We start from the raw sequence: 17,883 nt of genomic DNA on the forward strand, positions 1-17,883 counted from the left end.
TCAGTTCAAATTCAACCGGCCAATAGTAGCTTTTCTGAGTTTCAATCAATCAATTTGTTTATTTCGGGCATGTCAATTTAAATCATCATCTTTTAAACAGAAGCAGTGTCTACTTCTGTAAGTGAATTACCATCCACTTGCTGTTGTCTGTTTTCACTGAACATATAACAAACCAAATGAAAACCGAGCCATGAGGACCTTTTTCCAAATTAAAACATGACCCAAACATAGGTGTCACATTTTTTTATCGTGTTTTTTTTTACTCTGCTCTCATTCGCTTGAGGTTTCTCTCTCAGGCTCTTTTACTCCCATCATTTTGTTGTGCCTTAGTCTTGTTTTAATGTTTTAATAACATTTGACTGGAGAATTTGTGCGGTGGGTGGTAAATGTGCATGAATGGAAGTGATCCAGTATTGGTTCACAGTAAAACAGCAGAGATGAGAGAGAAGTTTGGAAAAAAATACAACTTGTCTTAATATTTACTCAAAGAAAGGCATCGTGAGGAAGGCAGAGTGAGATCCTTGATGTAGAATCATCAAGATTTAAATGGAAAATTCAGTTGAATTATTAGGTATTAGCAACACACGCATCAATCAAAAGGCACAAATGGTAAAATGTGAACTGATTGGTTAGACCCAGTACAGTCAGACTGAAAAAAACAAAAAAACAATTCATCTCAGACTTTGTTGGCATCAAAACAAAAAGACAAGGCTCGCCTCAGAACGATCCTGTCTGTGGTGGTGGTTGCTGCTCGGTCGGGGCTGAAGCTTGAAGAAGAAGCTGTTTCAGTGGCCAGATGTGACTGGTGTGTGTGTGTGTGTATTGACACCTGTTGAAAAGAGGAGGGGGAGGGGGGGGTCACTAGAGAACCATGTGCACCAGTGGAGTTTCTGTCGTGTACATTTTCAACTCTTAACAATACAATATGAATAGTGTTGACACAGTCTGATGGTCCGTGTTGTCAGGGCAACCCCCCCCCACCACCACCACCAAGTCCAAGAGGCGACACAGCTTTACTGTTGCCACCACCCACACTACGGTGAAACGCACATTTTCACACACTCTGACGATTTTTACTACATGACTTAATACTGTATATTTCTTGATATGTTTGATACTGTGGTGTAACTGTAGTGTCCTGCTGTGATTGGTTTATTCGGGGGGTGGGGGTGGTGATTTTCATTTTTTTTTCTTTTTTCTTTTTTTTTTTGGTGGACTTGAGAGTGGGACAGAGGAGGTTCAGTATCAGTGCGACCGTCACCTTCTCTGTGTTTCCCCTCCCTCTGTCGTGGAGGGCAGAACTTTCTCGACTGAACAATTTGAAAATGCAGTTTTTTTTTTTTGTTTGTTTGTTTTGTTGGAACTGATCACAAGCACATTCCTGATTATTCTCTGTCCGTGCTGTCGTTTTATCCAGATTCTTTCCTGTTGCGACGAGACAACATGTGTTAAATTCTTTCTGACTCACATGTATATAAAAGTGCATATATGTGTACACATGTGCAATACACGCTATTCGAGCAATCTATTACTGTGACTATTATTGATGATTATACTTGTCCCTTTTTCGAGCTTTCGGTCCGTTTTTTTCCTTCTTTTCCCTTCTTGTCCTGATTTCCTGTTGATGAATTGTGTTTGCGAGAGCTTAAAAAGGGAAGGCGACTCTTGTGATTTCTTCACACTCAGTTTCATTTCAGGGTTTGTGGACATTTTATTGAAGCCCTTTTTTATTAGTCTCACTGTAATGTTGTGGCGTTGATCCTAATGATCTGTTTCTTTGTTGTTGTTTTTTTTTAAGTGGGCCTGTTGTTAAACTTTGTCTGGAAACTCAATAAAGCAATTCACTGACTATTTCACCCGCCGGTGGCTGCTGAGTACCAAACATAGCCAGCAGGATGCTAACCTAGCTTAGCATTAATAACACCTGAAACATATAGGAAACAGCTATTATGGCTCTGTCCAAAGGTTAGAAGCTAGGCTAACCAGGGGTGGAGGGGGAAGAAGATCTGCTCTGGCATTTTTGACCCACAACACGTTTTTTGGTGTCGTTTTTTGTTTGTTTCTTTGGCGGTTGGTTCGCATTGCCGGCAGTAAGTCGGACCTGTTCCCGGTGCATGTTGGACTCCAGCAGGGCTGCCCTTTGTCACCGGTTCTGTTCATTATTTTTATGGACAGAATTTCTAGGTGCTGCCAGGGGCCGGAGAGGGTCCGCTTCGGGAGCCACTGGATTTCATCTCTGCTTTTCGCAGATGATTTTGTTCTGTTGGCTTCTTCGAGCAAGGACCTCCAGCATGCACTGGGGCAGTTTGCAGCCGAGTGTGAAGCAGCTGGGATGAGAATCAGCACCTCCAAGTCCAAGGCCATGGTTTTGGAAAAAGGTGGCTTGCCCCCTCCAGATCGGGGGAGAGCTCCTGCCTCAAGTATCGGGTCTTGTTCACGAGTGAGGGAAGGATGGAGCACGAGATTGACAGTCAGATTGGTGCAGCGGCCGCAGTAATGCGGTCGTTGTGTCGGTCTGTCGTGGTGAAGAAGGATTTACTGCTCAATCTATGTTCCTACTTCACCTATGGTCATGAACTTTGGATGAATTTCCTCCACAGGGTGGCGGGGCGCTCCCTTAGAGATAGGGTGAGGAGCTCTGTCACCCGGAAGGAGCTCGTAGTAGAGCTGCTGCTCCTCCACATCCCCTGGACGCCTCCCTCGGGAGGTGTTCCGGGCATGTCCCACCGGGAGAAGACCCAGGACACGCTGGAGTGACTATGTCACTCGGCTGGCCTGGGAACGCCATGGGATCCTCCCGGAAGAGCCGGAGGAAGTGTCTGGGGAGAGGGAAGTCTGGCTCAGACTGCTGCCCTGCGACCCGGGCCCGGATAAACGGAAGAAGAGAAATAATCACTGTATATCACGATTATTATGCATTGATTAATTTCACAAGACTATGAATGTGTAAAAATCTAGTAAAGCCGAAATATAATTACATAACTAATTATATACACAAAATATTTTAAATATCTATTAATACAGGGCCAATTATTAATCCCCCAGGAGAAAATGTTTGAATTATTTCAGTAATTAGTTGTCATCTATACCAAATGTTTAAATTTATTTAAATCGTTTTTTAGGGGGTCTTTTATTTTGTTTTGCCTACAAATGACACACTAACATTTAAATTCCTACTAATTCAATGTTACGTTTGTTTTCGTTCCATGCAAGTTGTGCTGATCTGCCTACATGGCTCCACTCCAAGTAATCGTGACATCCCTAGCCTGTATCTTGGTGGAGTTCACGCCCCTTTGTAGGAAATCAGTGATTTACTGTAGTGTCATCTGGGGAAAATGGTGAGGGCTGTCTGGGGGCTTGTTTACCACCTGATTTCCAACCTGACTCTAATATTGGACTTATTGCATCAGTACACTCAAATCTGAACAAGTTAGCATCAGGGAACAGCGTCTGAAACCCCCCTCACCTGGCCTCTGTTTGTATCAGTACCTGTAAATCTCCTTTAGATGGAGCTGGGCTAACTGTTTCCTCCTGTTTCAGCTGTTTGTGCTAAGCTAAGCTAACTGTGTCCTGTCTGCATTTCCCATTATGTCAACATCTACCTTGAAGGTTTGGAGCTCCATCTCTGTACAATGTCTCGTGTCACCACAGAATGAGTCAGCTATCTGTTCTCTGCCTCATCAGAAAACTTCACACCTTTTTAAAAATTGTTGTTGCATTTATTCACTGGAAAAGAATCATCAAAGCTTCACATTAGCTTAACACTAAAGTAACATTTTCAGAGAAAGATCTTTAGACAGACTGATGCTTCACTTTCAAAAGTTAGGTTTAAAATAAAAAAATAATTTACATTAAAAAAATGTCAGATATCCCTTCATTCCTTATGTAAAATGCAATACTATTCATTCAATTAATATGATTAACATTTATTGGAAAGTATTGTTTTAATAATCAATTAATCATAATGTCACAGTACTATCACTGGCCACATCTTCTTTTTGAGATGACTAATAGATTTCTGTTGCAGTAACTGACCACTGACCACTGTGTTTCCAATCAAAGATTCTATTTGTCACAGTACTTAACTGATTATTACATAATACCTTGTAGAAGAAGTGCCATTGCAAACATTCTTAGGGGAAAACAATTTGTGTCAAATAAATTATCTAACAATATGTACAGCACAGATAAATAACACTGAATATTACATATCGATATCGATTACAGATTCTGATTGGCCAGTGAGCGCAGTTTTGACACTGCGCACCCGAGTAAAAGGCACAGACGGGGGACAGTGAAAGGATCACAGAGCACATACAGCAGGATTTTCTCCCTTAAAGGGATAGTTCAACATTTTGGCAAATTGCCATAATCCCTATAGTCAATGGAGTAGGTTCATTACCTTTAATTATCGGTGCAAAATAATGAACTACCCCTTTAAGTTTTGAATATTTTTCGGTCTGAAATAGAAATTAAACTGTACATCTAATTCAGGCCTGAAAAGATGAATCAAAAGTTTTGAGTACACTGGGAGATCTTTTTTTTTTTATATAAAAGTAAACAAAATGATCCATTGTCTCTCCCACAGCGTCCTGCAGCTGCTCAACACTCAGCATGAGGCTGCAGAGGGAAACAATCACAGATTAAGTGATGCAGGGGCAGTTTGTGGATGTCTAGCTCTCCGGTGAGTAGATCTTGACGAGGTGCTGCAGCTCGGTGGGGTAGCCGGTGAGCGGGCAGCGGTGGTTGGCCTTCACGTACATGTAGATGCAGCGGTAGCAGAAGACGAAGCCGGAGGTGGACAGAACCGTGGTGTTGGTCCGCGGCCTCCGGCACAGGGGACACCTCCTGCGCTCGGTCTCCCCTCCCTGCTCGCCCCTGCGGCTTTTCTCCTCCTCCTCCTCTTCCTCTTCCTCCTCCTGCAGGTGGAGGGGGGGCGGAGGAGCAGGGAGGGAGGTGAGGCCTTTCACAGCGTTCTGGTTCTCGGAGGAGTACCACCACTCCAGGAACTGCAGGAAGAAGACGCCCATGGACAGAGAGGTGGAGAGGGGGACGGCCACGCCCCTCGCCGCCCGCGACATCAGCCACCACGCTTTCTGTGCCAGGCTGGAAAGAGAAGCAATGCATTGTGGGTAATGGATTACAGATCTGACATTGGACTGATTCCAGAATATGTTTGCCTCCTTTATCTGAACCTTTCCAGCAACTTCTCAACTAGACAAAGTCAAAACTTAGTATGTACAGTGCCTGGCAAAAGTATTCATACCGCTTGAACTTTTCCACATTTTGTCATGTTACAACCACAAACGTGAAGTGGAAGGAAAATGATACATGATGTTCAAGACTTTTTACAAATTTTGCACATCTACACACTGAAATTTGTGCCCATTCTTCTTTGGATGATTGGATGGAGAGCGTCTGTGAACAGCCGTTTTCAAGTCTTGCCACAGATTCTCAACAGAATTCAGGTCTGGAATGCTTTGATGTAAACCAGTCCGTTGTAGCTCTGGCTGTGTGTTTAGGGTGGTCGTCCTGCTGGAAGGTGAACTTCCGTCCCAGTCTCAAGTCAACAGCTTGTCCTCCAGGATTGTCCTGTATCTAGCTCCATCCATCTTCCCTGTCCCTGCTGTAGAAAAGCCTCCCCACAGCCTGATGCTGCCACCACCATGTTTCACGGTCGGGATGGTGTGTTCAGGTTGATGTGCAGTGTTAGATTTCTGCCACACATAGTGTTTTGCATGAAGGCCAAAAAGTTCAATTTGTAAAAAGTCTTGAACACAATGTTTCATTCTCCTTCCACGTATGCACTTCTTTGTGTTGGTCTATTACATAAACTCCCAATAAAATACATTTAAGTTTGTGGTTGTAACGTGACAAAATGTGGAAAAGTTCAAGTGGTATGAATACTTTTGCAAGGCCCTGTATGTGTGGACTAGCTCTCAAATTGTATTTAACTTTATTTTAACCTGCAACATCAACCACCACATTCTGTCAGCTAGATTTTGTCATTTCACATTAAAGGGGACCTATGCAAGTCCGGTCGCTTTTCCACTGTTTTGCTAACCCTCCTCCCGGCCATGTGCATTTGTTTTCAACTAAGCCGTCGAGAAAGCAATCCATGGAGCGGTAGATCATATACGATGTTACAATTTGTATATTTGTGTAGTCTTATCTGTCATAAACAAGAGATTACGGGTTATGGGGGCGTGATTGTGTCGCGGCTGAGACAAAAGCTGGGACACCGGGTCGGAGGCTCTTATCTTGCCAAGTTGGTTTTCGGCCAAGAAACGCTACATGGAAGACAGAGAGCCTCCATTCTCCCTGAAACAAGTTACAAGTCATTTATTTAACCATCACAATCACTCTAAAGCTGTTTAATTAGGGTAAAAAAATCTTGCATAGTTCCCCTTTAAGTTATTTTTGTAAATTCTGTCTTATTTCTTCTGTTTATGATATGTGTGCGAGTGTGTGTGTGTATTTATATACATATATTTTTTGATTTTTTACTTTCTAAGTGTAATATGCAGACACTTTTGGGATTTGACTGTACCTCTGCTCAGCTGGGTATCCACTGCTGCTGCTCTTCAGCTCCATGTCTCTTAAATCCTGGGCATTAAGTCGTGCCAGCCTCACCCTGGCCAGCCACAGCAGGGGACTGTGGGTCCTGGCGACTCCAAAGATAAAGAGCAGCTGCTGGCAGAAGCTCAGCGCCTGCCAGGCCGACCTGACGTAGGGGTACGCCGCCACGGCCGCCCGGTACAGCCTCTGGCTCCTGGTCTGCGCCAGCTGGATGGAGAAGTCGGCCTCGTCCCTCTGCCGCTCCAGCACGGCCTCCAGCTTGGCCCGCAGGTACGGCACCAGGCACAGGAGGAGGAGAGATCGCCAGTGCGACTTCCCGCGCAGGCCCAGCAGAACGGACGACGCCCGTCCTCCAGAGACCCTCTTCAGGCCGTAGAAGTTCTCGGAGAAGGAGGCGCTGCAGTGGGACAGGAAGTGGTTCTGGAGGAGCAGGTCCAACAGCAGGTAGAGCTCATCGAAGCGTCGCCACAGGCAACCGAAAAGAGACGGGTTGGACTCCGCCAGGACCTGAGGTCAAATTAAAGAAACATTATTACACTCGCACAACACTCGCTGATGATGAACTTGACATTCATTTCCCTGTATCTATAAACAATCGGTCCCCTGGCTTTTTGTCCAGGTGTGGTTGAGTGATGTCACTGTGATGTCACTCACCTTGACAGCGTGTCTCAGCGCAGGTTTCACAGCCTCCATCAGAGACTCCTGAGCCAGGACCTCGAACACAGACGGCTGCTCGTTGACAGAGGTGGAGGTGAGGTGAGCTCCGGCCCCAGCCATGGTGCTGCTGGTCACTACACCAGAGGAGAAAGAAGAAACAATGCTCAACACCAGCTTTTCTTTTTAGAAAATAATGTTTTCGTTGTTTCTCTAACTTCATAAGTGGTTTGACAAGTAGGAACCATTCATTTTCATCAGTTGTTTCTTCCCGGCGTACATGAACCATGGCCATTTTACCAGTGACGATATTTTTACATTGCACATACAAGTTATATCATATCTTCCTATCTCAGACAAAATGCTTCACTAAAAAAGCAGTTTTACATACTATGCAGATGAGTATGGAGCCAGACCGACCACACATGATGAGCTGGGTCAGACTTGAAACATTGTTTATAATATATTAGCCCGTTTATAAAGATAGCATGTGCTCATTCAAGATCACAAGTCCTTCCTCCCTGCAGCTGATCAATGTGCATTTATACTTCTCCTTATCTATTATTTTGTCTTAATCATAATCTTAACCATACTTTATTACTGCTTTTCTTTATCTTTATTCATTATCTTCCCTATACATTTCTGTAAATGTCCCCAATGTGGGACAAATACAGGATTATCTTATCTTACTGACAAGAACCAGTGGATGGACTGTAGGATCAGTAGAGGAGGTGTCATTGACCTGTGGGGAGTTAAAGTTCATTTGAAGTTGAATTTTAACCTCCTTCACTGCAGAGTTCCTGCACAGTGTGAATTAAATAATCAATAGTCAAGTGCCGTGACATCATGTTACCGTGATGCAGCAGTCAGCAGATCAGACTGAGCTGTCCTGGTAGATGGAGGCTCTGATTTTTCAGACTTCGTCAGACGTTAAATTAAAGCACTTCCGTTTGCAGGAAACACCAACAACACACTGCACCGCTGCTTTAACTCCAGTTTATACGTTACCAGAGGAGCCAGACTGGACTGACCCGGGTTATTCATGCAGACATGTGGTCTAGAACTGGTTGGTCAACGTACCTCCCTCTGTTAGCCGTTAGCCTGGAAGTTAGCAGGAGCAGGTTGCTGACGTTTCCCCGGTCTCCGTGAACATCACACGGTCACTTCACACACACACACACCCCTGGTCCCGGTAAACACACACACACACACACACACAAACACACGCTTGTTAATGTCCATGTCTCCTGTGTTCACTGGCAATGCACAGTTCATCCACAGGTGCATCCATGGTGGTGCACTCCAAAACAACCACTACTTCCGCACTCAAAACGTGATGACGTAGGTGGACGTAGTTCCGGTTGTTTGTTCAGGCTCCTGTAAAAAATCCATTCATGAAATTAATATCAGGATTAAATTAAAGGATGGGAACTGAATTCAATCCAGGAAATTGTATAATTTGCCAGTAAAGAATAATAATAATAATAATAATAATAATAATAATAATAATAATAATAAAAATATATATATATAGTAAAAAAAAGCGCTATATAAATACAGACAATTTACCAAATACAGACCATTACATTATAATTGCTATTATTATAATATTATCAAATTATTTAAACGGGCCTACTTATAATTACATACATAGATATAGCACAATTTCAGTCTGTTCCTTTATCTAAACATACATGTAGTCTACATTTGACCTATCCAGCCTTTTATGCGACAGCAGTGATGCATGTCTATGTGAAAATCAGCTGTGGTTCTGTTCCTCTGCCCATCTGGCTCACCCAGTCGTTCACACACAAACTCGTCTCAAGCTGTTAAGAGTCTTTATATAATATTTAAGTCAGCGAAAACAGACAGATGGAAGGACTCCAAGGCTCCCTGGTGGTATTAAAGGGAAAGCGAGAGGGGGGGTAGAGAAACCAAAACATGGTGAAAACATCAGACAAACTGCCAGAGTTCAGTGGATGAGAGGAAACATTTGGTGATTGGAGAGGATTAGAGGATTACTGACATAGCTGACTGCACTAAGAGTCTCCATCAGCATCAGCATCATCACTGTCTTTGTTTCCCTCTCCATGTCTCATCGTCTCCCTGTCCGTCCTCACAGAGCCGTTTTGTGTGGTGAAGTCAGAAGACATGAAGAAGTCGTTGACGCAGGATGGAGACGTCTGGATTCCTCATCAACAGGAATGGTGAGTCAGGTGGTTGTTGCATATTAATTTTACACTCATTTCAGTGTGTTTTTTACAGTGTCATTATGTTAGCTGATCAGATTTCACCTTGAAAATTAACACTTGACAGTTTTGACAGATTTTGACAAGTTTTATTGTCCTCCAGTTATATGAGAGAGTGAAAAGTTTATTATCAACAAAACTATTTTGTCCAGTGTCTCTTAATCATATAGCTGTTATGTTGTGCATGAATTATTATGAAAAAACAAACAGCCCATTGCTTTCCAGTGAATTAGAAATGAATACAGAAAAACTGTTATTGCTTTCATACTATGTCATACATGAAACAACAGAGTCATCAGAGATGTTCGCTGAATTTAATCCTTTTCCGCTGCACTCCTCTTAATGGCTGTGATTATGCAATTACATTTGGGTGTGAAAAGAAGGCTATAGAGCAAAATGAAAAACCTGTGTTGAAAACAAGCGTCATAATTATGACCTGATTTTAAAATAATCCAGTTATGTAAAGGTGATAATTTGGTGCTTGTGCTTTTGATGCTGTTATTTGATTGTAGGGAGTTTGTGTGAGCGTACCAGTGCTGAAACACTATGTATTGTGCACATGAATATTTTGTTTTCCACAATATGAAGGGTTCATGGTTAAACAAGCCAAATTGTTTTTTGTTTTGTTTTGTTTTTATTCAAATGGAGGGACAGACGCTGTCCTGTGAAAAACAAGGTCATACTGTAGGTCGTCTGTGCAGCAGGTTATTAGGCCTATGACACAGAGTTAACAAAGGGCATGTGATGCTGTGGAAGTGCTTATTTTAACTAAAATCCCAATATTCATCTGAACCTAAACAAAAGGTGGTGGTGTCCAAACCTACCGGTAACTAAACTGTTACATTAACCACAGTCAGTGTGGCTTTTAATGTAGCTAACAATGACAAAAGAGGTCCAGCGGACACAGGAAGTAACGCTTGCCGTGGGACCTCAAGTGAACATTAAAATTTAATTTTGTGATCCGATTGAATTGTGCCATGAAAAAAAAATATGACCGTCCTCTACTTATTTAAAACATCGTATTTCATGCCAAGAAATCAGCAGTTTGTTGTAAAACTATTATAAAATAAAATTCCGAATCTATAAGACTACAGGTGGCGTAGGTGACGTTGCACACCACATGCCGCCCTTTCCCGTGTCAGCTACTCCACTGCCTGTCACTGTCCGTAGAGCCGTCTTCCAACAAAATACATTCTTCTGTTGCCGTTTTGTGACAAACTGCTGATTTCTTGGCATGAAACGCGATGTTTTAAATAGGTTATGGTCATATATTTTTCTCATGACACAATTCAATCGGATCACAAAATAAAATTTCAACTCCCATTCACTTGCATGGAAAAAATTTTCCAGAACTGAGGTCCCATGGCGACCTTCTCTTCCGCTTAGTCTCTCTATACTGTACAAGGCTGATATTTACACAGAGCTGTGTTCAGATGTATGTAAAACTTCATACAGGGCTCAGGTGGTCACAAGGTATTAAGAAATGTTTAAAACATTTATTATACCAACAAAACATTCACAGTGGCATGCAAAGCATGAAAAACTCAGCAGCAATATTGAAAGCAATATCAGTGTATTATTTTTGTTTTCTACAATTTTAGAGTGAAAAGGGGAAACAAAGCAGCAGCCTGCAAAAGAATGGGAAACCCAGGAGACTTGAGCTCTCAGATAACTTAATATTGGAAAATGCTTTAATGATTCTTTAAGTTAACTTGTAAAAAAAAAAAAAAAGGAAAACATTGCATGTCCTGCGATGTGACTATTGAACGTGCACACATCGCGATGGCGATGCTCAAACGGTATTGTGCAACTTTTGCTGCGGGGAACCTTTTCCTTTTCTGTCATTTTGAAAATGTAAAAAAGATGGACATAATATATATATATATATTGTTTAAAATGTAAAGGGAATTTGGCATCTGTGCCTTTTGGAGATCATTTCATCTTCCACTTGCTTTTCACATCAACAAAACTTTTGACCAGGGGTGCTCAAACTTTTGCATGTCACTGTATGTCTGATTTGCAGTAACTGATCTGAACAAATTGTCTTTTTATTTTATTTTATTCCCAGTTCCATCTTCACTGACTGCGAGGCTCGGCAAAGACAAGAGCAGAAATAAACCTCACGGCTTCTTTAACCTTCCTACGTTTTAACTGCTCCACTGGACAAACTGCCCTGGCAGAAATATGAGTCTTCTTCTCCTGGCCCCCCTCCTTCTGTTGGCCTTCCATTCGCCCCCGCTGCTGCTGCTGCTGCTCCCATCGGTCGAGAGTTCACACCAGTGTCCGCATGAGTGCATTTGCTATGAGCACGCCGACCTGGTTGACTGTCGCGATCGTGGGTTCCATCACGTTCCCAGGGGCCTCCCGCACGGCATGTGGCTGCTGGAGCTGGGAGGAAACAACCTGACAGAGATCTGTACCAGAGCCTTCAGCGGACTGTGGTCCCTGCGGGTGCTGGTGATGACAAACAGCCAGATACAGGAAATACATTCACAGGTGAAAAACGATGGGATGGCAGGAAGGATTTTTTCCCCTTGCCTTTCCTTAAAATGTTGGAAAAGATTGATTCCATGTTGGTGTGACGTTGTTGGACTTGAAGTGTCAGATCAAGTGAAGTATTGAAATGAGTTGATGTGAAGTTAGTTAATAACTTCAACTATCTTAAATGTTAAACCTTGTCTGAAAGGTATACAGAGTTTGATTTGGTTTGATTTAGGGACAATCTGCACTTACATTAATCATTTTTAAAAAGAAAAACCCCCAGAAAAGACAGGTGCACCGAGTTAATTTCCATCTTTAGTCCATAAAACATAAAATACACATAATGTTTTGTACATTCCCATACTCATCATATAATATACACACCATCCTATATACAACCTGAAGAATAGTATAGTAATTAAAAACGTGTATGAAAGTTAAAATATAACATAATCACATAAATTATGTGAGGTACCCATCATGCACAAACTCTGAAATCCTAGCTGGCTCAAGTAAAAGAACATCAAGATGGTCAGAGGAGGAAACATCAGAGAGACTCAGCCACATGTTTGAGTCTCAGTCAGACCCAGACCTGGGTGAGGAGTCTATGTTGAGACCAGAACCACAGACTAGCAGATGGATCATCAGAATGATTAGTACAAATAGCTTTTGTTATGTGTCTAATTTGTTCTTTGGCTTCTAATTGACGGTGGCTGTTAGTAGTTGTGCTAAAGCAGACTCTTACTCTGTGTAGTGCATTTAGCCCCGCACCCTAATTCACACAAGATCACAGGAATTGTTCATTATGTTTGTGATGTATGAAACTTTGGCTGGTGGTGTGATATGTAGAGCAGCCCCACATGACAAGTTAAAATCTTGATTTTCATTGGAATGGGTAAAGTAAATATATCAGTGTTTCAAGATGAAGATGAAGTTTTGCTAAATAAAAAATAATAAAAATAACTAATAAAAGAGAGTTGATGGGTAAATGCCACAAACAGATGAATTGTCAGGTTGTGAATAAGCTATGAAAGGAGTTGAAGTGTCATTTTTTAGATAAGAGATGGAAGTAGAAATAAGAACATTTCTTTTGTTTTAAAATATGGGAACAAACAGTGACCGATTTTTCTTCTTTCTCTCTTCACAGGCATTTTTCTCTTTGTCTTTTCTGGAGAAGCTGGATCTGAGCTGGAACCAGTTGACAACTCTCCCTGCCGACTTCTCAGCCAGTCTGTCTGCTCTCAGAGAGCTGCGACTGGAGCACAACAACTTACACTACATAGCTGGATACAGGTACTACCGGTCTGTCACCATGCTCCATACTCCCATCAGACTCCTCCTCCTTATTGTCAGTGCTGGTAAAAGAAAAAAGAAAAAAAGTCTATGCCATCATCTTTTCTTCTCCTTGACCTGATGTTTGATACCAGACTGTGTAGCAACAAGCTACTAATACAATAATACATCTAGTTCATCAACGATCTGAGCTCTTCACCTTGTCCTGAGACATTCTCTAAAGAGAATTCTTTCAGTCTTTACCAACACTGTTGTATCTTAATTTGGATCAAACCAGTGAGGTCCAGTACTGGCATCTGTATCATTTGTGTCATATGTATCTCCATTATTTTGAAATTAATCTTCTGTCAAGGAAAAAAACATGTAAATCGATTTAAAGCTGTTGAAATCAACATTTTCACACTTGCTAACTGAGATTTCTTTTTGGAAAATTTCCACTACAACATGTATCAACTCAAGCCTTCTTCCTACTAAATTAGACAACACTGGAAACCAAAATATACCCTATAATGCACATCACATTGAATAGTTCCATCATCGTGCCATTAAACAACACAAGCTGTAATCAGGCGTATGTATGAGTTATTTGGCCTTATCAACTCTAACTACAAACTCTCAGAGAGAGAACAGAGAGAGAGGAGAGCTGGAACAAAGGGAAGACAGTGAGTGCTGCCAGATCACGAAACAAACAAAACAGAGCAGCTTCTCTCCAGCACAAGTGGACAGTAGATGGAAGGTCAATCCCTCTCTGACGAGCTGATGACGCCAAACAGAGCAGCTGAACAGAAATAACAGCGCTGCGACCCAGACAACAAAACACATTACGATTGATACAAACACAACAGTCCCCCCTGAGTTTTATGGAGAGGTGGGCCTCTTCAAGCTCATTGGTTTGTTTTTCAGGCCTTTTGATAGTTTTTATCTCTAAAAAACCAACTGTCCATAACCTGCCCACCACCAAAGACTGACCAGCTAGTTAATACATCAAGATCATTATTCTTTTTCAGAATAAAGACCAGAATCAGAGGTTAAAGGTCAGAAACTTTTTCATTTGACCCCCAAACACAACTTAAAGGGATAGTTCAACATTTTGGCAAATTGGCCCATTGCCATAATCCCTATAGTCCCTTAGGAGTAGGTTTGTTACCCTTAATTGTCGGTGCAAGCTATTTTTAGAACGACGGAGCAGAGCCGCGAGCTGCTCAGAGCTACACTACAGAGGCTCATGGGATTTCTTGGTTTCCCTCATCAAACTCACCAAATACACAATCCAACAACTCCAAAACGCTCTGGTGGACAAGTTGTGACCTGCACATTCACCACGCTATGAGATAATAATGGAACGTTAAAAGACAGAGTTGTTTTCTAAGCAAATGCAGAGGCTGCTTGCCGAAGAACTGTTCCCGACGGGAACGCGCATCAGTGGTTTTGCATGAATTTACCTCTAAAACAACTCTGTCTCGTAATGTTCCGTTATTATCTCATAGCGTGGTGAATGTGCAGGTCACAACTTGTCCACCAGAGCGTTTTGGAGTTGTTGGATTGCGTATTTGATGAGTTTGATGAGGGAAACCAAGAAATCCCATTAGCCTCTGTAATACTGTAGGTTTGTCATATCAACCTGGTAAGTCAAGGCAAGGCAACTTTATTTGTATAGCCAATTTTTACAGTTTGTCTCAAAGGGCTTTACATGGCATCATAACAACATCCTCTGTCCTTAGACCCTCACATCCACTGAGGAAAAACTCCATAGAAAACCCTTTTAATATAGAAAAAGTTGGAGAAACCTCACGGTGAGCAACAGAGGAGGGATCCCTCACCCAGGACGGGCAGACGTGAAATAGAAGTTGTATACAGACAAGAAAACAGTTTACAGCACGGAATATGGGAAAACATGGAAATTGAATTGAAATTGAAAATTGTCAGTTTTCTAAGAGACGATATCCAGCTCTGATCATTCATCTCTGTGTCTCGTCCTCCTCTCGTCAGCCTGGAGTATCTGGACAGCATGGAGAAGCTGGATCTCAGCTACAACCAGCTGGTGTCCGTAAACCCTGGTGTGTTCAGGGGCCTCTCCAGGCTCAGGCAGCTCTATCTGCAAAACAACAGACTGACTGTGTTGCAGCAGGGGAGCCTGGACATGCTGCCTGGACTGGAGGTACAGTACGCACCTAACTGCTGAAAGGATCATGTGTACAACGTTGTCTTAATGTTCACCTGTCTGTGTGTATGTGTGTGTGTCTGTCTCAGGTGCTCCTGCTGAGTAACAACAACATCTCCAGGATAGACACTGATGCTCTGGCTCCTCTCTACAGCTTGGCCGTCCTGGCTCTGGATGGAAACAACCTTCATCACCTCAAGTTTAAAACCTTCATCAATCTGCACACAACAGCCACACACATCCAGCTGTCAGGTGACGACGACACCTACTGTGTTCACTTTGTTTTCATCATGTGATGTGACCATGCACCACACACTCACACTCTCCTCCTCCAGTGTTGAATAATGGCCAGATGTCACCGTGAAGTTGACCTTTAACCTTTTGGACATAATATTTCATCATTGTTGAGTTAAACTGTGTCATAATCAGGGCTTTAAATACCTTTTTTGATCCATCCAATGTGCTTGATAAGTTTCTGAAGTTACTAGCCATTCAGAAAGTCCACTAGCCATTAAAATGGAAGAAAGAAAAAAAAAAGACAGATGACTGTCATAGTCACGTGTGAGTGTGTAGTCAAACGCTGCGCGCCACTGCGTGCTGTGAAGTAAGTCCGCAGCCAATGAGTGTATGACATGTCATAATGTGGTGTTCATGGGGTACAACGGAGACTGACCAGTAACAGGGCTACAGGGAGAATGGCTTTGAACGATACAGTTACCTCATTGGGCGGTACGTTTTTATTGATAGCCACCAAAGTGAATTTTAACCCACATTTGGCAGGTTGGTGGATATTAATAGAACCCTGCCCATAATTATCATATAATTTGACAACTCAAGGCAAAAAAAGGGTTTTGTGAGTCACAGTGACCTTGACCTTTGACCTTTGACCCTTCACCTTTGACCGGGGGGCAACCGCCATTCCAACATCCCACCAGTCCAGCATAGGTCTCTAATTGTCTAAATGTCAAAACTTAATTTTCTATCAAATGTCCCATCATTCTGACAATTTTTGCCTCCTATGGTCGGAATGACGGTATTTTTTTTCTTATTTTAAACATCCTGCCTTTCCAACAATAGATAAGTAGGAGGGAGTCACCTGTTGAGTAGGGTACATTTCCTTATATTGAAAGCCTTGTCGGAATGGTGGGACAATGGCATGTTGGAATAGCGGTATGTCGGAATGGTGGTATGTTGGAATGACAGCATGTAACCCCTTTGACCACCACGACTCCAATCATTTTATCATTGAGCGTGATTAAAGAATTATACCAGATGATAAGGGATTAAATATTCCATTCATGAGAATAGGACCACCCAGAAAAGCCAAATACTAAAGACAATCTGTTTGAATGAATAATTAAATTATGATAAGAGGAGTTTTAAAATGGATGTTATTACAGAATAAAGAGCACAGTTGACTTTTCTAATCTACATTTTCCCCTCACCACTCTTCCTCCACTATTCATCCTTCCTGTTGCCCCACCAGGAAACCCGTGGAGCTGTGACTGCGATCTGCATCGTGTCTTCAGTAAGATCCTGCACGTCCGCCACCTCCACGTCGACGACTACAGGAACGTGACCTGCCAGGACCCGCCGCAGCTGACGGGGGCTTCGCTGGCCTGGGTGGACAGCCGGCTCTGCATCGCCGAAACCGCCACCGTGCTCGTCATCACCATCACCGTGTTGGTCACCGTGGTGGCGGCGCTGGTGATGGCCGAGAGGACCAGGAAGAGGAACAGTGGGAAGAACTGGGACACCGAGTCACAGAGTCAAACTCACGGTTCCTGAAAAACCAGTATGAAAAACCAATGTGATGAAGAGAGAGGAAGAGGAGAGACTGAAGTGTTCACTTCCTGGGTGATTACTTGAAAGGACAAAAAAGACTTGGGGGACACTGTAGTTTGAGCTTTTGGTCACGTTTCCACTTCAAAATATACACTGTTGCCCATAAAGTTGGAATAATTTTGTTTTGAGACACATTCCTATTATTATTCCTATTGATACACATCAGTAATTCAATACAATTCAAAAACACTTTATTTGTCCCCATTTAAAAGAGCATAACGTAGCTTAAAAATCACCTTTGACCAGGTGCAATGATTATACACTGTCCCAGTTACTAATACTTAATATTGGACATTCTTATGCATAAAATCACCTCAAATATATGTGTTTCTGTTAAACTGACCAAGGTTGAAAAATTGCAACAAGGCCCTCAGTTCTATTCTTCAATACACCCAATTTTGTACAGTTTGCAAAGGTTAAATAAAGTTTTGAGAAGATATACACTTTATCTATCAAGAATAAACCACAATGTCACAATCATTTCATGAGAAGAGGTTAAAAAAAATGTATTCCAACTTTATGGGCAACGGGGTGTTTTCCAGACCTTGAAATCCCTGACATGTATATTTAAAAATATATAAATATATATTTTCTTTGTAGAAACATTGAGCATTTTTAGTT

General features: G+C 42.2%; 2 protein-coding genes across 3 annotated transcripts; one reads left to right on the top strand and one right to left on the bottom strand.

Annotated features, from left to right (window-relative positions):
* Positions 1–4,510: 4,510 nt before the first annotated feature.
* pex12 (peroxisomal biogenesis factor 12) lies at positions 4,511–8,522 on the bottom strand. 2 transcript variants are annotated; one of them, XM_083977454.1, is made up of 4 exons: positions 8,087–8,522; positions 7,234–7,370; positions 6,551–7,086; positions 4,511–5,106 (listed from the first exon to the last, which is right to left on the bottom strand). In XM_083977454.1, exons 2-4 carry the CDS (start codon positions 7,354–7,356, stop codon positions 4,674–4,676), a joined length of 1,092 nt encoding a protein of 363 aa, XP_083833580.1. In that variant the 5' UTR covers positions 7,357–7,370; positions 8,087–8,522; the 3' UTR covers positions 4,511–4,673. The 2 variants fall into 2 exon arrangements, with proteins under 2 accessions (XP_083833580.1, XP_083833581.1); XM_083977455.1 differs by having other exon boundaries at positions 8,314–8,320.
* Positions 8,523–15,385: 6,863 nt separating this feature from the next.
* LOC310990181 (phospholipase A2 inhibitor) lies at positions 15,386–17,287 on the top strand. The gene is made up of 3 exons (XM_083977456.1): positions 15,386–15,414; positions 15,507–15,669; positions 16,904–17,287. Exons 1-3 carry the CDS (start codon positions 15,397–15,399, stop codon positions 17,203–17,205), a joined length of 483 nt encoding a protein of 160 aa, XP_083833582.1. The 5' UTR covers positions 15,386–15,396; the 3' UTR covers positions 17,206–17,287.
* The last annotated feature ends 596 nt before the right edge of the window (positions 17,288–17,883 follow it).

Source organism: Trachurus trachurus (assembly GCF_905171665.1).
Source record: "Trachurus trachurus genome assembly, chromosome: 8".
Taxonomy (NCBI): domain Eukaryota; kingdom Metazoa; phylum Chordata; class Actinopteri; order Carangiformes; family Carangidae; genus Trachurus; species Trachurus trachurus.

Excerpts from the sequence above, each read along its gene's own strand:
- LOC310990181 (XM_083977456.1), top strand. Across the intron at positions 15,670-16,903 it reads CACACACATCCAGCTGTCAG|GAAACCCGTGGAGCTGTGAC; the intron begins GTGACGACGACA and ends TTGCCCCACCAG.
- pex12 (XM_083977454.1), bottom strand. The coding sequence starts at position 7,356 with ATGGCTGGGGCCGGAGCTCACCTCACCTCCACCTCTGTCAACGAGCAG. Across the intron at positions 7,087-7,233 it reads CGCTGAGACACGCTGTCAAG|GTCCTGGCGGAGTCCAACCC; the intron begins GTGAGTGACATC and ends ATTTGACCTCAG. Across the intron at positions 5,107-6,550 it reads GGATACCCAGCTGAGCAGAG|CCTGGCACAGAAAGCGTGGT; the intron begins GTACAGTCAAAT and ends TTCTCTTTCCAG.